This window comes from Phacochoerus africanus, chromosome 2 (genome assembly GCF_016906955.1).
Source record: "Phacochoerus africanus isolate WHEZ1 chromosome 2, ROS_Pafr_v1, whole genome shotgun sequence".
Taxonomy (NCBI): Eukaryota; Metazoa; Chordata; class Mammalia; order Artiodactyla; family Suidae; genus Phacochoerus; species Phacochoerus africanus.
This window is the reverse complement of record NC_062545.1, coordinates 167,792,737-167,811,907: the sequence shown is the minus strand read 5'-3', so window position 1 is coordinate 167,811,907 and position 19,171 is coordinate 167,792,737. Positions and strand designations below refer to the sequence as shown.

General features: G+C 39.4%; 1 protein-coding gene across 5 annotated transcripts in view; it reads right to left on the bottom strand.

The window, feature by feature from the left end:
* The window catches only part of MAP2K5 (mitogen-activated protein kinase kinase 5), a 273,914-nt gene that overhangs the window by 221,317 nt on the left and 33,426 nt on the right, over positions 1–19,171 (bottom strand). For all 5 annotated transcript variants that reach the window (XM_047767144.1, XM_047767146.1, XM_047767147.1 and 2 more), the window contains exons 4-6: positions 11,868–11,937; positions 5,126–5,166; positions 4,087–4,154 (exon numbers count right to left, since the gene is read on the bottom strand). In XM_047767144.1, the coding sequence (XP_047623100.1) occupies positions 4,087–4,154; positions 5,126–5,166; positions 11,868–11,937 (179 nt within the window). The remainder of the gene's footprint in view (positions 1–4,086; positions 4,155–5,125; positions 5,167–11,867; positions 11,938–19,171) is intronic.

Below are 19,171 nucleotides of genomic sequence, written 5' to 3'. Positions count from 1 at the left end.
CTAAGGCAAAGACCAATTCATGCTTGAGAGCTACAGAAGAAAAAACTGATTTCTTTTATTATGCCAATATCTACCAACTTGGTCTGGTAAAAAGTCCTAGTTATATATCCTGGCAATTTCTTTGTGCCCCTGTTTACTCGGTGTTTTGTTTATATGTATGGTCACAGTGAATTGAGCTATATCACTCTTCAAAACACTTTAAAGTTTAAATATGATACAACTGTAACATGGGTATGACACTTTAAAAGGGACACTGAGATATCCAAAAAGTAAAAGGGTACAGGGACTAGAAATAAGATTGTATCAGAAAAGTCGAATAAGGTGGGAGAATTTTATCCAGAGATAAGACTTAAAGGGAATATAAATTCATTCATCCACTCATTTATTCAAGCATTACTGACTGTCAACTATGTGCCAAGCATCATGCTGGGAACTGGGAACTCAATAATGAATATGCTACAGTCACTGCCCTCAAAGAGTACAGAATCTACTGGCAGACAAAGGAGATTATAATACAATGTGTTAATCACTACAGTAAAAGCAAGCACAGGGAGATGATGGGACTTCACAGAAGTCTGGTGTAGACTAGGAGATAGGAAATAACTAGGGACAGTTTTCAGAAGATAACAGCTTTGTTTCCCAAAGATGACCAAGGTTAGCCAGATGGAAGGTGAAGGAGAGAATTAAAAGAGGAAGAAAACAGGAATGAGGCAGCAGCAGATGTGAAGCAGAGGAGAGGAAATGTGATCCATTAACGGCACCATGTATTTATCAGCAGAGCCAGAATGTCAGGTAAAAGAGAAGGAGCAGCAGGCCAGGGGGCTAAAGAGGGCAGAGGACCCATTCTCTGTGGGAGGCCACTGCTCCCGTGCTGTGGGGCATACAGTTTGTCCTCAAGGTTGTGAGAAGTAGTAAAGGGAGGAATGGCGAGCTCAGAACACACATTAGCAAGACCACTCGCTGCAGCGTGCTGGAGAGAGACTGCACTGGGGCAAGATGGAGGGGAGGCTATATAGCAGTAATCTAGGGAGCCTGAACTACCTTCACAGCAGAGGGATGCTGGCAAGTAGACAGACTCTGCAGGGATTCAGACGGTAGAACCTACCAATGAAGGGACTGACTTGATGTAGGGCTGAGGGAGTGCCAGGAAGCAGTGTAAGATGACCAGCAGGGTGGATGTAGGAGAATTTACTGAGACAGAAAATCCAGGAGAAGAAGTATGTCTGGGGGGAAGATGACTGGGAGAGTTACCACCTAAAAAGAGGGAACAGCCCTGTTCTGAGGACTAACTTCAGCCTTTATGAGTGGGTGCTAAAGGAGATAAATCTCAGCTCACAAAAAAGAATGTCCTGAGACAGCTTCATGAACAAAGGAACAAGTGCTTCAGCCAGTAAAGAGCATTCCTGCTACAGGGATGTTCAGGAAGAGCCTGGATGACCATTGGGCAAGGAGTGGGGAGTCAAGCACCCAAGGAGAACGAGATTAGATTGGGGCTTCTCCTTCTCGTGTTCCACACCACAGGCAAAGAGTTTTCTATAAATACAGAAATGGCCATGGCACCCTTCCACTGAAAGCTGTCTGATGGCTTGCCAGTTGGCTGAGAGGAAATTCAAACACAAAGCCCCACATGATCTGGCTCCTATCACTTCTAATTGTTCTACCCTCCACCCCTCCCCCAGCCATGCCCTCCCCTAACCCAGCACCCCTCTCTGGGCTCCAGCCAAACTTGGATAAGGCTCTGGTCGCCAAAGCCTTATCTTGTATTCTGCCCACCCTCTGAAATGCCTTTCTATGGCTCTTGATGTGGCTAGGTCCTCCTCATCCTTTAGGCTTAGGTGGAATGTCACTCTCCTCTGGGCCTAAACACATCCCTGCCCTGTGTTCTCTCTTTCCATAATCTGTTTCCTTCATAACACTATAAAGTATAATTATTTGTATATCAGGGTAGTTTTGTGTTGTTTGTTTCTTTGGTTTGTATATCTATTAGACAGCTAGCTCCAGAGAACAAGGACTACACTGTATTCCTAGAGGGGAGGTCAGCACCAAATAAGTAGGAGGCACTCAATAAATACTTCTGATTAGTTACCAACATGGGGCACAGAACAAGGCCAACTTAGGGTAGCATATTAAAACCACCTGTAGGACTTTTTCAAATTGCACTCCTCCCATAACAAAAATCACTCCTGGAGCAAATTATCATTACTATTTGGGAGGCTGTCATATCCCTAAGGGAAGATGCTACAACAAAGGGCTGAGAACCACTGGGTCCAGATAGTCTCTGCCTGACCTGAAGATTTTATAATACTCTGTGAATATAAATGATAATTGTTTAAAAACCAAGCTATTCACTTTGATTTTTGGTTATAACCAAATTTGAGTGACCTGAGAAGTTATCCTGCTGCCATCTTTTTCAACTCCATCCTGCTTTACACACTGTGATGAACTTTAACCTAAAGCACCCTGTTTTCCCTCAAGGTTCATGGTCAGAATACCTAGACTTTTCTACAAGTAGTGGTAATAATTAAAGGCCCTGACCTCTTGGAGCTGAATGTAACAAGTGATCCTCAGTCCCACGCCTCTACTCCGTGGGCCGTGGCTTGCAGGCCCAACAAGCATGAAGAAAGGCGGCAGAGCACCACCTGGCAGGGCCAAGTGCTTGGAGCAGGACTAAAAGATCTACCCCTCTTGACCACGAGACAAATGATCCACTGGTGAAAAACCAACCAGTGCATGTTTTTTTGTTTTTTTTGGTTTTGTCTTTTTAGGGCCGCACCCACAGCATATGGAAGTTCCCAGGCTAGGGGTCGAATTGGAGCCACAGCAATGCCAGATCCAAGCTGCATCTGCAACCTATACCACAGCTCATGGCAATGCCAGATCCTTAACCCACTGAGCAAGGCCAGGGACTGAACCTGCATTCTCATGGATACTACTCAGATTCGTTTCTGCTGAGCCATGACAGGAACTCATTGTGGATGTGTTTTAAGACAGAACAAATTGTTTAAGAAGGAAATCCTTTTAAGATTAGGGTGTTCACAGCAGGAAAGCTGTAGGTAGATATACTGACACTGTAATAAAGCAGTCAAGGAAGTGACTTTTGGGGAGAAGAGAGGAGAGCAAAGAGAGAGTCCAAAGAGATTTTAAATTACTCACAATAATGCCCAGTGGCAAAAGAACAAAGACAGTGGGTAGAGGGGGTAAGGAGGGGCATGGAAGAGAAAGTAGAAGCCTAAACTACACTCCAGCCCCAAATGCAGAAAGACCTGGGCATACAATGGAAGGGTTTTCTGGTTCAACTTTAGCTTTTCAGTCACCAATGTAAACAAATACACACAGAGCAATCGCCTTTCAGTGTCATCTTCAAGTACTGTAATACGTTTTACGGGCTGAATAACTGAGTGTGTACCAAACATGACCTACCATGGTAGAAAAGAATTCTACCAGCCTAAGCATGTCCTCCTACTTGAGGACTTCAATCATGTAGAAGTAAGTTCTCAGGCCTGTCTGAAGAACACTTTGAAGAGGCTCGTGTTTAGGATCCATCCCTGTGTGGGACAACATTAGCATGAAATAATGAAAATGATCTTCCTTCAACAGTATTTCAATCTCTTACACAACCAAAGCTACAAAAATGAGCAACTTGGCTGGTCACTTTAAACTTCACCACTTTACTCTTTCCTTGTCTCTTTCTGAGGAAGATGTAAGTGAATCACAACACTGCTGAAAGATGGATAACCAAGACAAAAAATAATAAGCATTATACAACTTACAAACTAGATCATCAAAGAATGAAACAGTCACAGGCACTGAATTTTCTGAATTTGGAGGCACCAAATTTGGAGACTGAAGAAAAACCATTCCACAGACAAAAATTAATAGTTCAACATGTCTAATGTTATCTTTCTCTATGAGGTCCTTTCTTTTAGTCAGTACATAGCTAGGGTTACTGAATTGGTCAGATTTCTTCTTAGCTACATATACATTTTTGCTCTTATAGAAAAGAGGTATCATCTCACATGCCTCTTCCTCACCCCCAACTCTGCAGATAATCATGCTTATGAGCACATTTCACTTGCTTACTCTTACCTATTGCTTGGGAGTGAATCTGAGACTGCTGGGCTGCTGTGTTGAGAGGGTCCAGCCCGAGTATTCACCTACAAGTAAAGAAAGATTTTTGATCAGTCTTGTGTTCTGAGGACACAGTTCTAATTAACCTATAATTTGCCACAAATTTCTCATTTCACTATGAAGGTTAATTAGCTTGTTGCTAGGTAGACCCATGGTTGGAGACTATTCAGCATATAGGTTACTGAAACTGTTCAACCCCTATATTACATAATACTTTGTTTCTGTCATTATTCAAATACTTAAACAATGTTGGAAAGGAGAGAGACAAACAGGGAAATTTTTCAGTTCATTGTCTAGAACTGAATTCAATTCTAGATAAAAAATTCAATTCACTTTCATTTTGTCTTATATGTTTAACAAGTATACTAAGAATACATCCAGGGGTTAGTAGTGAACCTCACGTTGTCAAATCCCTCCAGCTCTAGAAACCAGGCAGAACACTGAAGAATGCATCATATGCACTGAAAAATGCGGTCCAAGTAATTAATTATAAAATGCTTGAGTCTAATACAATAGCCAGTTTTTCTTTCAAATGTAAAGCCTTAAGCAGAAATCCAGGATTCAAGACACACTGAACAACAAAAGGATATTAAATAGATATATGTTTTTAGCATAAAAATGTGAAAAGAGGGGGATATTCTGTGTGCAGTAAGCTTATGTGCTTAATTAACCACTGAAATGAAATCTATATTTTCACTCAAATAAATCTTTGTGGAGACCAGTGCCCAGGATCATCCTGAAGAAATAGACCAAAAAAAAAAAAAAAAACTCCAAATTTTTCCCCAAAATGGCACTAAAACCCCTATATCCAAATATGTACACATACTGAGCAAATACTACAGATGAATCCCCCTCCACATTCCATTTAAAAAAAAAAAAAAAAAAAGGACTGCTTGTCAGAGCTTGAGAAAGTGCAGTTTTATTTGACATTTCAATAAGTGGAACACAGCATTACAAATCCATCTAACTTTACTGAAACAATTATTGAAATTCGTACCTTCAGGCCATGTATGTTCCGTTCCCCAGGAGGCTTGCAGGCTGAAACAGTAATTGACTAAATTGTAGAACACATCAGGGCCATTTACAAATTTGCTCAAAATGAATCGTTTAAAAAGAAATGAGGGTGACACCAAAATTAGCAGAGAGAAATGATTGAAAAGTGGCTCCCAAGACCCAAAGTGGGAATTATGAACCAGGGTTTTTAACTTGCAGGAGTGAGCATTTATAAATGCAAAGAGCTTTCTGACACCACCTCATATAAATTTCAATTTCTGCTTAAAACATGTAAAAATCAAGTTAACTGAGCTAAAATGATTACATTCCTTTCATTAATTCAAATTTCTGCAATCTTTTCTCACCTATTACACTGCATATCTTCTATCACTTAGACTACATTGAAAATAGCTAGGGTTTTTATAGGGGAGTGGGAGAAGTGTCTTTCAATGGCAAAAAAAAGATTACTAGAGATTCTAAGATGAAATATCTACGTTTGAATACTAGTTTGCACAGAAATAAGCAAATTTGTTAAAACACAGAGATATTAATTTCATTACATTGCTTGCAAATTTTGATATCTGCTAACATTAAAGATAAAGTAATGCCAGGAAAAATAATATTAATTTCCTGACACCGTCTTGAGTTACAAGTTGGTACTTTTCCAATTCAGTAAAGGATTCTTCATGAAATGCTAAAATTATAAAAGAGCTTCCTGCCCATGATATAGGCTGCTTCCATCTGTAAACTACATCATCCTACATTTTGTATGTTAAGAGGCCATCAATTTTGATTGATTGTTTGGGGAAAGGTGAATTTGATTTTTTTTTTTTTTGCTCCTTTCTTACATGTACATGTATTTTCCTCTGTATCTGACAAGAAATAGAGCTGTTTAATAATAAGATAAGGTTAATAATTACAAAGCACATCAGGTGCTTTAGTTCTGCATATTTCAAGTATATTCAAATTGTTATTTTCCAAAAAAACCTAAACGTTAATAAACGATTTTTATTTGTTTTTCTATAATACAGTAAAATTAAGACTCCAAATCCTCTTTCCTTAAAATGGAAATTAACTTTTTGAACAAAACAAGAGTCACATACATTTGATATCTGGTCCTTTAGGGACCATTAATACCTCCTAAGACAACACTTCAGAGCATTTCCTCTGAAGTACCCAGAGCATTCATAAACTTCATTTAGTAAGAAAGTGGCTAACCATAACATGAAAGACGGGTATCAATTCTTATCTCCTACCATAACATCTCCTTCGTTCCTAAACTGGCTTTTTAAATCTTTATGACCGGAAATCTAAACAGTATTCAAAAAACCCAGTAACCTCATATTTCCTAAAGGTGTGGAGTCAGAAATTACTGTAAAGCTAGTCTATTTTCAGGAGTTCCTGTCATGGCTCAGTGGTTAACGAATCCGACTAGGAACCATGAGGTTGAGGGTTCCATCCCTGGCCTTGCTCACTGGGTTAAGGATCTGGCGTTGCCGTGAGCTGTGGTGTAGGCCACAGATGTGGCTCGGATCCCGTGTTGCTGTGGCTGTGGTGTAGGCCAGTAAGTGCAGCTTCGCTTCGACCCCTAGCCTGGGAACCTCCATATGCCATGGGAATGGCTCTAGAAAAGGCAAAAAGACAAAAAAAAAAAAAAAACTAGTCTATTTTCATATTTATTAATAGTTAACATATCCTTTAGCTACAAAGAGGACTTAGCCCCAAGCTAAGAGTTGCTATCCAAGGCAACTGTACTACCTGGAATGGAAGATCTGGTGTTGTAACTGAGCAGGACCCTTTCCCAGAATAGACCCCCAGCCATGTCCTCTGCCTGATTTTTGTCTATAGAAAAACTCTAGTCAAAAATAAACTTGGGAGTTCCCATCGTGGCGCAGTGGTTAACGAATTCGACTAGGAACCATGAGGTTGCGGGTTCGGTCCCTGCCCTTGCTCAGTGGGTTAACGATCCGGCGTTGCCGTGAGCTGTGGTGTAGGTTGCAGACGCGGCTCGGATCCTGTGTTGCTGTGGCTCTGGCGTAGGCCAGTGGCTACAGCTCCAATTAGACCCCTAGCCAGGGAACCTCCATATGCCGCGGGAGCGGCCCAAGAAATAGCAAAAAAAAAATAATAATAATAAAAGAAATAAACTTGATCAGGAGTTCCCGCTGTGGCACAGCGGAAACAAATCCGTCTAGGAACCATGAGGTTACAGGTTTAATCCCTGGCCTCCCTCAGTGGGTTAAGGATCCAGTGTTGCCTTGAGCTGTGGTGTAGGTCGCAGACACGGCTCGGATCTGGCATTGCTGTGGCTCTGGTGTAGGCTGGCAGCAACAGCTCCAACTGGACCCCTAGCCTGTGAACCTCCATATGCCGCAGGTGTGGCCCTTAAAAAGACAAAAAAAAAAAACAAAACCTTAATCAGAGAAGTGAGAAAATGCAGAGAGAAAGCAAAACAGTGAAACAAGACAAAATAATAATAGTTTAGCCATTCAACAAAGTCAAAGACCTTTAGTTCTTCCTCAAGTACTATAGAAAATATTCTGAGCCATGTCCTTTGAGCTGTCTTGCAGATACTAAACCCATACTAGGTGGAAGAAATTAACTGCATGCGACTCACAAGCATATAGACCCAGACTGGTTGGAAGCAGAAAGTTAATGATGCTGACTCCCAATTACCTCACCACCAACCAAACAAAAGAAGGTCCACAAGCTGATTGTGCCGTGCTCCTAGAACACTGTAAGACTCTCCAGTACCCCCTTTAGGGGGAACAGTTTTGAGGGCACTAGCCTATTATGGCCCACTTTGCCTGGCAATGATTTTTCTACTTCACCCAAAACATTATCTCTGTGTTTCTATTCAGCACCAGTGAACAAAGGAAGAGTTTGGCAACAATGTTAGAACAGAATTGTTTTCTCCTATCCTTCTGACTTGCTCAGTCTTGATATTCTTTTTAACATGGTGCCTAATCATGGAAACTAAGGTTTGAGGGACTCTAACCAACTCAGTAGACCCAGGTGATATACCCAATGCCTATATCCTAATTGTGTAAATTTGCATAATCTATAAATTTATACAAACTTATAGAAAGATTTATATAAAATTATAAATATAAAATTGCAATAAAATCTACATTTGATGTAGATAAATAAGCAAAAAGCAGGACTGTAGAAAACTAAAACAAGTTGTACAATATTATGCACGAACATCAAAGAGATAGGGAGACTAAGTCTCATATTTCAAAAAATTTAAATTTGGATTAGAAGAACAATATTTAATAATAATTTATTGGAGGCTAATAGGGTCTGTGCTAGGACTACATGTGACACATCTCATATATTTTCTTTTATTATTATTATTATTACTATTTTGCTTTTTAGGGCCACACGTGCAGCACATGGAAGTTCCCAGGCTAGGGGCAAAAAAGCTGCCAGCCTACACCACAGCCACAGCAACTCAGGATCCAAGCTGCATCTGCAACTTACACCATAGCTCACGGCAATGCCAGATCCTTAACCCGCTGAGCAAGGCCAGGGATTGAACCCATATCCTCATAGATACTAGTCAAGTTCATTACCACTGAGCCACAATGGGAACTCCCTATTTTCTTTTAAAAAATCTTTTCCCAAGACATGAAAGCAACCTAAATGTCCATCAACAGAGGAGTGGATGAAGAACATGTGTTACATATACACAATGGAATATTACAAAGCCATAAAAAGAAATGAAATAATGGCATTTGCAGCAACATGGATAGACCTAGAAACTATCATGCTAAGTGACGTTGGTCAGACAGTGAAACACAAACATCATATGCTATCACTTACACGTGGAATCTAAAAAAAGGATACAATAAACTTACTTGCAGAACAGAAACTGACTCACAGACTTCAAAAACTTATGGTTACCAAAGGAGGCAGGTTGGAGGGGAAGGGATGCACTGGAGGTTTGGGATGGAAATGTAAAATTAGGTTGTGATGATGGTTGTACAACTACAAATACAATAAAATTCATTGAGTTTTAAAAAAATAAAGAAAAAGGAGTTCCCATCCTGGCTCAGTGGTTAACAAATCCGACTAGGAACCATGAGGTTGCTGGTTCGATCCCTGGCCTTGCTCAGTGGGTTAAGGATTCGGCGTTGCCGTGAGCTGTGGTGTAGGTTGCAGACGCGGCTCAGATCTGGTGTTGCTGTGATTGTGGCGTAGGCTGGCGGCTACAGCTCTGATTGGACCCCTAGCCTGGGAACCTTCATATGCTTCAGGAGTGGCCCTAGAAAAGGCAAAAAGACAAACAAACAAATAAATAAATAAATAATAAAAAATGAAAAAATAAAGAAAAAAAGATAAGAAAGAATCTTTTCCTACAATATACTCTTCTCCACACTCCCAAGCCCTCCAAACTATCCCCATGAACACACCACTAATATTTAAACCTATATAAGAGTATGTATATATAGCCCTTCTGCCTTAAGTAAATTATAATTTAAACAAAATTCTTATTTAAAGGGTATATTAACCACTTATAAACTGTGTGACTCCGAAGTTACTTAACATCTCTGAATCTCAATATTCTCAACTATAAAATGAAAGCAATAATAGGCATAAGTGTCAGAGAAATAGAAATGGTGACACACAAAGCAATATTAGCATCTAAAAAGACAGTGTGTCTAAAATGGCTGTTATTATCATGGGAGGGGCACAACAGTATGGAGTGAAACTGACAGGAACTGCTCACAAAATAAAACAAACAGGAGTTCCCGTCATGGCTCAGTGGAAACAAATATGACTAGTATCCATGAGGACTCAGGTTCAAACCCTGGCCTCGTTCAGTGGGTTGAAGATCCGGTGTCGCTGTGAGCTGTGATATAGGCCACAGACTTGGCTCGGACCTGGCGAGGCTGCAGCTGTGGTGTAGGTCGGCAGTTGCAGCTCCGATTTGACCCCTAGCCTGGGAACTTCCCTGAGTGTGGCCCTAAAAAGACAAAAAACGAAATAAAATAAAATAAAGCAAACAGAATTTTTAAAGATTTTGGATAATGAGAAGTAAATATTTTTGGGAAAAAAAAAATGAAGACCCACAGCATTAGAATTATAATTCTCCAGGATACTATAGAAGGGTTTGCTATAATATCAGAGCTCCAAAGTCATCAAGCAGGTAAGCAGTTAATGGAAATTTTCAGCTGGTTAAAAAACATTCCTTGTGGCGAAACAATTTTGAAACTTGCCCAAATTCACTGGTCATTGAAACAATCTATATCCTGTTATTGGCCTAATAGAAATGGTAACATTTTCCTTTTTTGTTGTTGTTGTTTTTTGTTTAGTTTTTAGTCTTCATGTGCAACAGAACTGTATTAATCACAATCTTGTTTCAGACACACTACCAATGGCCCAATTTTATTCCTTTACTTAGCTCCTTAATAAGTACTAATAATGCACTAACTACTCCAAATCCTGCTGCTCATGTTAATGTCAGAAGAACAGCATTACTCCTAAATCCAGATCTTCTCACAGGCTGGCCAAGCCAGCTGCCTTTGGAGACTTTACCAGTGCAAATAGGAGTCTACTGGTTAATTGAGCCATTCAAACTTTAGAGTTATAGGTAATGAAAGTCTAGAATGCTTAATTGGAAAACTCATACCATGATTATTTGTACAGTATCAGTTAATGAATGTAAGTTTAACTTTTAATTATTTCAATTAAGTTATTTCTAGAAGACTTACTTAGATAACTTTTTTCTGTTCCATCAGGTAGAAAATGTAGATTCCAAGTGGGGCAATGTATAATGGGATAATGGCCAAAAGACTTAATGGTTTATATAATTAAACTATTCGTTTTCATCATTATTCAAAATTTGAGGGAACGTTTATATACAGTTGAGCAATCATACCTGATTCAAGACTAATACTACCAAGCCTAAAGAGAAAACAAATGATGTGACCAGGGGATTCACCAAGACCCACTCTCATCAGCTTGTATTTTTGGAGATTTAACAATCAAACGCCCATTCATGAGGATTTTCAATTACTTAGAAAATGTCCCCCCTGCACCCCCCAAGAATCAAGCACCAAACATTCCATCAAAATATCTTTCATAAAAGCCCCCAGTACATCTCAGCTTCTGGCTAGCTGAAAGCTTTCTCCTCAATAGCAACTCTGGCTACTATCACGAGCCACAATTTATAAATATTCAAAATTAGGAGTTCCGTCGTGGCGCAGTGGTTAACGAATCCGACTAGGAACCATGAGGTTGCGGGTTCGGTCCCTGCCCTTGCTCAGTGGGTTAACGATCCGGCGTTGCCGTGAGCTGTGGTGTAGGTTGCAAATGCGGCTCGGATCCCGCGTTGCTGTGGCTCTGGCGTAGGCCGGTGGCTACAGCTCCGATTCAACCCCTAGCCTGGGAACCTCCACGTGCCGCGGGAGCGGCCCAAAAAATAGCAACAACAACAACAAAAGACAAAAAAAAAAAAAAGAAACCATGTGGACCCCCAAAGAGTTCTTTAAGCGAATGTAAGTATGTACTTCAAAAACAAAAACAATCTAGTTAGTTTAATTTACTCTAGTAAATTAGATATTTTATCTGCCATAACTATAATATAGCCTGCAATCGCCACGATAATGAATACTTCTTTTGTTTTTTCAAATTAAGAGCTAAACATCATGTTATGTGCATTTAAACCTTTGGAAAACATAACTGTTGATGAAACAGTTTACTGAAATAATCATTGTTGATTAGAATTTGTTCAACATTACCTCTTGGAAATATCTGCAGAGGCTCTATTAACTGTCCATTTACTTGCTGTTCCATTATTGTGGAATAATACTGCAAAGAAATTACAGAAAGAGATTACTCAGTAATGTATGAATACTGGAACAGACACTTAGCGGTTGTTTAATTCATAGTACTTTGGTAAATTGCTGGTATATACACAGCAGCCTTGAGAATTCTTTTTCCCTACTTGCACATCAAATACTATACTGAATATGTAGGATTGAAAGTCCAGTATATGGTTATCCTCTGCACCATCATTTACCTTTAAGAAAAACAATGCTGAGATCCTGCTGTGTAGCACTGGGAACTATGTCTAGTCACTTATGATGGAGCATGATAATGTGAGAAAAAAGAATGTATACATATATGTGTAATTGGGTCACCATGCTGTATAGTAGAAAAAAAATTTTATTGGGGAAATAACAATTAAAAAAATACAAAATAAAATTAAATAAAACAACTATAAACAAAAGAATAAAAATGTTAAGACTTCAAGTTAGAAAAAAAAGACTTTAAGTTAGTATTTGATTTTTAGAAATATTCTGAAAATGGTATATATTTAAAATGGCACAAAAGCATTTTAGTAGAAATATCTCAAATTGCCTTTTGTTCTTTTTTCCTGGATTTTACAAAACAAGATGGAGATGCCTCATATTTAGCCTGGACCTATGTGCAGTTAGTTAATCAAACATTATTCATAATGGTATATAAAACATACAGATAATGGAAATCAAAATCACAGAGACTGAAACAAGCAAGCAGGTATGATCCATCCAAAGATGACAGGATTAATATGATAAAAAGGTAGCCCAGGTTCAAGCAAACATGCCTTTCATGTGTTAGTCTTCTAAACATTTTAGTATAGACTGAATTTAATGTTAAAAATCTGGGCACGAAAAGTGAAGTTCCAAGTTGAAAAAGCTTTCACACTTCACCAAAAACAAATTTATTCAATACATTGTATTATGGGCTATTCCCATTTTCCTTAATATGCTAATTGGTGAGCATATGTCCACCTATCTTAGAGATGGCTTCTGTGTCCTCACTTCTTTTAACACTTGACAAAAAAAAAGTGATGCTTTTTGTGGAAAATACCAAGATGAAAACCAACAATTTTGTGTTTTAAGAAGCTGTTATAGGGCAGAACTCCCTTTAATCCTTATTGTTTTTGTATTAAAAACACATGTACATTTCCTATTTAACTGTCATATTTTTTAGAAAATTCTTTCTTGATAATCATTATTTGCTGACATTCTTTAAAAGTTTCTTTTTAGAGGATATATACCTATATCTTCCCACTGTGTTTATGTACCTTAAAATTGTGACAAGATCAATTTTATTTTTCTCTTAAAAGAGAGGGAGTTATAAAATTCTACATCATCTTTGGAATCACAAGTTGACAAATCTAAAGCTCTTTGCCCTAAAAACAAAGTAAAAGTGGATCTTTCATGACTATGGACTGATACAAGTATACCCTGCCCTTCAAAGGCTTTTGAAGTATGAAGGAAACTGATCCTCTCCTTCTATATAAAAATTTATACACATACAGCATAAACATGTATCACACACTCTCTGGAACACATACTAAGGCAAATGTCTTTCAGGGAACTGTATTCCTTAAAATCAAAGAAATACAGTGCTCGCCGTTACTCAACAGTGATGACAAGTAAATGAAATATCAATCATGTAGGCTGTCAACCTTTTGGGACAGCAATAACTGTTAACAAGTAGTCTGGAAAAATTGTCCGAAAATGACTTGTCCTCAGCACACAAGTATTTGAGGTTTCCATGGAAAATTAAGATGCCAGTGGCTATTTGGAACATTGCTCAGGTATTCTTTTTAATGGGAAATTTGCCGGTTATTGATCCACAGCATGTACCCCCTTGCTTCTGGAAGGCTGCAAGCAACTTTCCAATCAGTGGCTGTCAAAAAAATTACTACCTTTTTATACTGATACAAGACAACAGCAGTGGTGGTGTTCTCCTATGGTTAATGCTTTTCTTTAATTAACTGCTATATACAATAGGTTAGTAATTCCAGTTACTACTTTACCACAGTCCTGGAAATCAAAACAAATAAAATATCCTTATGCTTTACCTAACAAATTAATTATAGAGTTGTCTGAAACTGATGCTTGGGGTCAAGTTTGAAAACAAATAACCTCAAATGTAAAGGGTCAGAACAGGTGCACTGCATTTTTTTCCTACTATAAAACCTTGCATGCATGAAATTGACCTGTTTTCCAACTTTATTTATTTACCTCACAAAATATATAAATAAAAATGGTTTCCCTTTCATTGCAGATCTGTACCAAATCAACTGGCAAGCTACATATACTTTTATAATCATTGTAGGAATTTTTTAGCAATATAAACATCTCTTTGTACTATGATTAAGGCAGTCATCATAATGATATTAAGTATCCCACTTAACAGTTTCTCTAAAGCAAGTAGTTAGGATTTGGTTTTTTGGCTTTGTTTAGTTTTCCACAATTCTTCCAAATCCAAGGAACATCTCCTGTTGAAATACTGCGTTTGATCTATGTTTGTATTAACAGAGTATCATGTATTCCACAAAGCAAAGTAATTCACCGTCAAGGACAAACTATAAATGGTGGTAATGAAACCCACGGCATGGGCTCACTGCAGGCAACTGACCTCTGAGGAGCAGGCCTGGTGAGGACCAGGTGGCCACCAATGAGGCACCAGATCTAGGAACTCACTGCTTACACAGCATTCCCTAAGGGACAAGGATAAAATGTGGGCCATAGGTTGTACCTCCTGGAACAGTGCAGTCCTGACCAGCCACAAGGCCTACGCTGCCAGGTGAGGTGAGCAAGGCACTTGAAGGAGTTAGAGGGCTCAAACTCTGGAGTCTCAGGGTCCTAGCTGATCACCTTAGTGAGGAAAGGTGGTCACCACACCTTGGTTTACTCATTTACAAAATGAAGGTGCTATGTACCCACAGGATTAATGTAAAACTCATGTAAGAAAATACAAGAACGAATAATAAGCTGTAAAGAGAGTTCTTACAGCTTCATTCTCTCTCGGGGATTTTACATATTCTCCGTTTAAAAGAATTCTTTCCAATTTTGTTCTAAATAGTGATAAAATAGGAGTTCCTGTGGTGGCTCAGCAGTAACAAACATAACTAGTATCCATGAGGATGCAGGTTCAATCCTGGCCTCACTTGGTGTGTTAAGGATCCGGTGCTGCTGTGAGCTGTGGTGCAGGTCAAAGAAGTGGCTTGGATCCCGTGTTGTTGTGGCCGTGGCATAGGCCGACAACTGCAGCTCCAATCTGACCTCTAGCTGGGAACTTCCATATGCCACAGGTGCAGCCCTAAAAAGAAAAAAAAAAAAAAGTCATAAAATAAGCAATGATGACAAAGACAAGACTTCTACCAGAAGACAACAAAATGAAAAGACAACCAACTGCACCAAACAAAAACCTAAATCTTATATGCTAAGATACTTACTATGGCTTGACAGAAAAGTAACAAGGTGACCATGATAACATTAATGGAGCCATAATTTGAAGTCACCCAAATAACTTTCTTAGGGAGTTCCCATCATGGCTCAGCAGCAACAAGCTCAACTAATACTCATGAGGATGTGGGTTTGATCCCTGGCCTTGTTCAGTGGGTTAAGGATCCAGTGTTGCTATGAGGTGTAGTGTAGGTTGCCAATGCTGCTCAGATCTGGTGTTTCTGTGGCTGTGGTGTAGGCTGGTGGCTACAGCTCCAATTTGACCCCTAGCCTGGGAACTTCCATATGCCGCAGGCATACCCCTAAAAACGACAGAAAAAAAAAAAAAAAGAACTCTTTTAGCTTAATTTCTATAATCCTATCCTGGCTTACTCCTAACACAAAGGAGTACATAATAGGTACATAATAGATGTACCCATAAATATTTCTTGATATGGAGTCAATCCTGATTCTGCCACTTATTAACCTGCACAGGCCTCAATAAGTCAGTTCACCTCACTGAACCTAAGTTTCCTTTGAAAGACTACAGATATTTACTCTGTTACACAGGGTTACTATGAAGCTCAAAATTAAACTCAGCAATAGGATTAGCGAAGATATTTATAGATTGTAATAATTTTTTTTGCTTTTTTTTTTTTAGGGCCACACTGGCAGTATATGGAGGTACCCAGGCTAGAGGTCCAATCAGAGCTATAGCCACCAGTCTACACCACAGCCACAGTAATGCAGGATCCAAACCGCATCTGCAACTTACACCACAGCTCAGGGCAACGTCAGATCCTTAACCCACTGAGTGAGGCCAGGGATTGAACCCGCGACCTCATGGTTCCTAGTCGGATTCATTTTCGCTGTGCCACAATGGGAACACCTGTAAACTCTTATAATTAGTTGAATAAAAGTAAACATCCTATTATATATACGTACACATATATGGAATACAATCCAGCCACAAAAATGAACAAAATAAGAGCTCCCATTGTGGCGCAGCAGAAACAAATCTGACTAGGAACCATGAGGTTTCGGGTTCGATCCCTGGGCTCATTCAGTGGGTTAAGGATCTGGTATTGCCATAAGCTGTGGTCTAAGTCACAGACGCGTCTCAGATCCTGCATTACTGTGGCTGTGGTATAGACTGGCAGCTGTAGCTCTGATTGGACCCTTAGGAACCCTGGGAACATCCATATGCTGCGAGTGAGGCCCTTAAAGGCAAAAGAAAGAAAGAAAGAAAGAAAGAAAGAAAGGAAGGAAGGAAGGAAGGAAGGAAGGAAGGAAGGAAGGAAGGAAGGAAGGAAGGACGAACGAAATAATGCCATTTGCAGCAACGCAGATGAAACTAGACACTCTCATACTAATTGTACTAAGCGAAGTAAGTCAGAAAGAGAAAAACAAATACCATATGACATCACTTAAATGTGGAACCTAAAATACAGCACAAATGAACCTATCTGCAAAACAGAAACAGACTCATGGACATAGAGAACAGACTTGTCGTTGCCAAGGGCAAGGGGGAGGAAGTGGGATAAATGGGGAATTTGGGGTTAGTAGATGCAAACTATTACATTTAGAATGGATAAATAATGAGGTCCTACTGTACAGCACAGAGAACTATATCCGATCTCTTGAGATAGCACATGATGGAAGACAGTATGAGAAAAAGACTGAATATATATGTATGACTGGGTCACCATTCTATAAAGCAGAAATTGACACAACAATGTAAATCAACTATACTCTAATAAAAAAAAAACCTGTTAAGCAAGACAAAAAAAAGTAAACTTCCTAATAGTGAAACAATATTAAGGACAGCACTTCTTAGCTAGAAGTGTTATGGTATTTAAAAATACAAAAATAGTTATGCATAAAAAGTAAAAATATACTGTGCTCAAACTAAACCTGTCAGCAGCAGCATAAAATGTATTTTCTCTGGTATCCTTTGTAGAATCCGTTACATGCAGTAATTGCAGCAATAATCAATACGCTGAGTAAAAGATTAATCAGTTTTGTGATTGCTAATGGAATCTCCAGTACCAGACTCAGATTAGTTTCAGAGTCCCTCTGAGATGTTTTTCGAAATCCTTAAACAATTTTAATAAGGATGTGACAAAGTTTAGCAGAGTTATCCATAAATCTAATTAATTTGAAACAGAGGGCTAGATTCAACAAGGGGATAGCAAGTACAATTTTTGGTTTTGTTTTGTTTGCAGGTTTATCATTCAGTGTTCCTATTTGTTATGTACCTAATTCTAATTCTAAAGGCATAATTCAATCAATAATTACGTTTCTTCTCTTCATGGAAATCTGCCATATAAAAAACTTGAGTTCCAAAACAGCACAGTTTAATTCTACAAGACATAAGTTCTCTATTTAAAGAGAGAGAAAACAGGAATTCCCTGATGGCACAGTGGGTTAAAGATCCAGTGTTGTCACTGCTATGGCGGGGCTTCAATCCCTGACCTGAGAACTTCTGCATGCTATGGATTGCACCCGAAAAGGAAAAAAAAATTAAAAATTAAAAAGCAGAGAAAACAGAGACAGAGACAAAGAGAGAGATACACGTGCAGAAACAACTGTCATTACTGAGTACCTACTGTGTGTTAGGTTCAATACTGAAACTCAGCCCCCATAAACCAAGTCAAGTTTATGATTAACCTCTCCATCCAAAACTTTATTCCCTTTTCCCAGCCCTGTTCCCCTCAGGACTGAGAAGTAGCAAAGAAAAGGAGGTATTAAAACCTGAGCAAGACCCTGCAGAGCCCTCCCAGGTTCAAAAGCCCTTCTATGTCCCCCATTTCTGGTTTGTAGAAAAAGGCTTTAGTCTCTGACACCTTCCCTGAGTTCCACAGAGCAGGTAATAATTAGAACAATAAGAGTCACAGGCCTCCTTGCTCCTCTTGAAGGGACAGAGGTAACAATCTGACGCACACCTGTGAGCTGTTCTACAGAAACTAAGCCCCCACCTGGTGGAGGATGGTGACGACAGCTGATCACAGGCACTTAGACCCCAGACCGGCTGGAACCAGAAGGTTGCAATTCCTGAGACACCACCTGTCACCTCACAACCAACCAATCAGAAGACGGTCCACAAGCTAATTGAGCATCCTCTGACCCTCTCCCCTCACAGTCTTTAAAAACCATTGCCTGAAGGCCAAAGGGGAGTTGGGATTCTTTGGAGCAGAAGCTGCCCACTCTCCTGGCTTGGTTCCATGCAAATAAACCCTCACTTTGCTGCAAACAACCACTGTCAGAGTTTAGCTTTCAGCACTGCAGACACATGAGCCCTTGCTCAGTAACAACACTAAATATTTACATTTATCCACCTAATTTCTCACAAGCCTATGCTATACTTGGAATATTATCATCCCTATTTCACAGATGTAGTAAACGGTTTATCAGTCAACCAAGAAAAATACTTCTTTCATTCTAATCCATGCACTTAGAACATAAAATGTATGTTTGCTATTTAAGAGTCCAAGGTAAAATATCTCCTATTTCTCATACCTCAAAACATTTCAGTCAACCAAGCTACTGGGTTGACTGCTGAGCTCGTGGGGAGACTGGCGTCTTCACTCATACCCTGTGGGGGTTACACCATGTCAACTGATTGGGGAAGGCAGCATGGCACCGTGCAGATACCTGTGCTGACAGGTGACCTCTCTCTCTTTCTTCAGCAAACCCCCTCCTTATTTTCCATCTACCTCTCTTACCACTCTATTCAGTTTCCAGTAAGTGGTTCTTTCCCACCTCTCCTTCAAATGCTGAAGTTCCCCATGTTTTTTCACCAACCATCTCTTGTTATT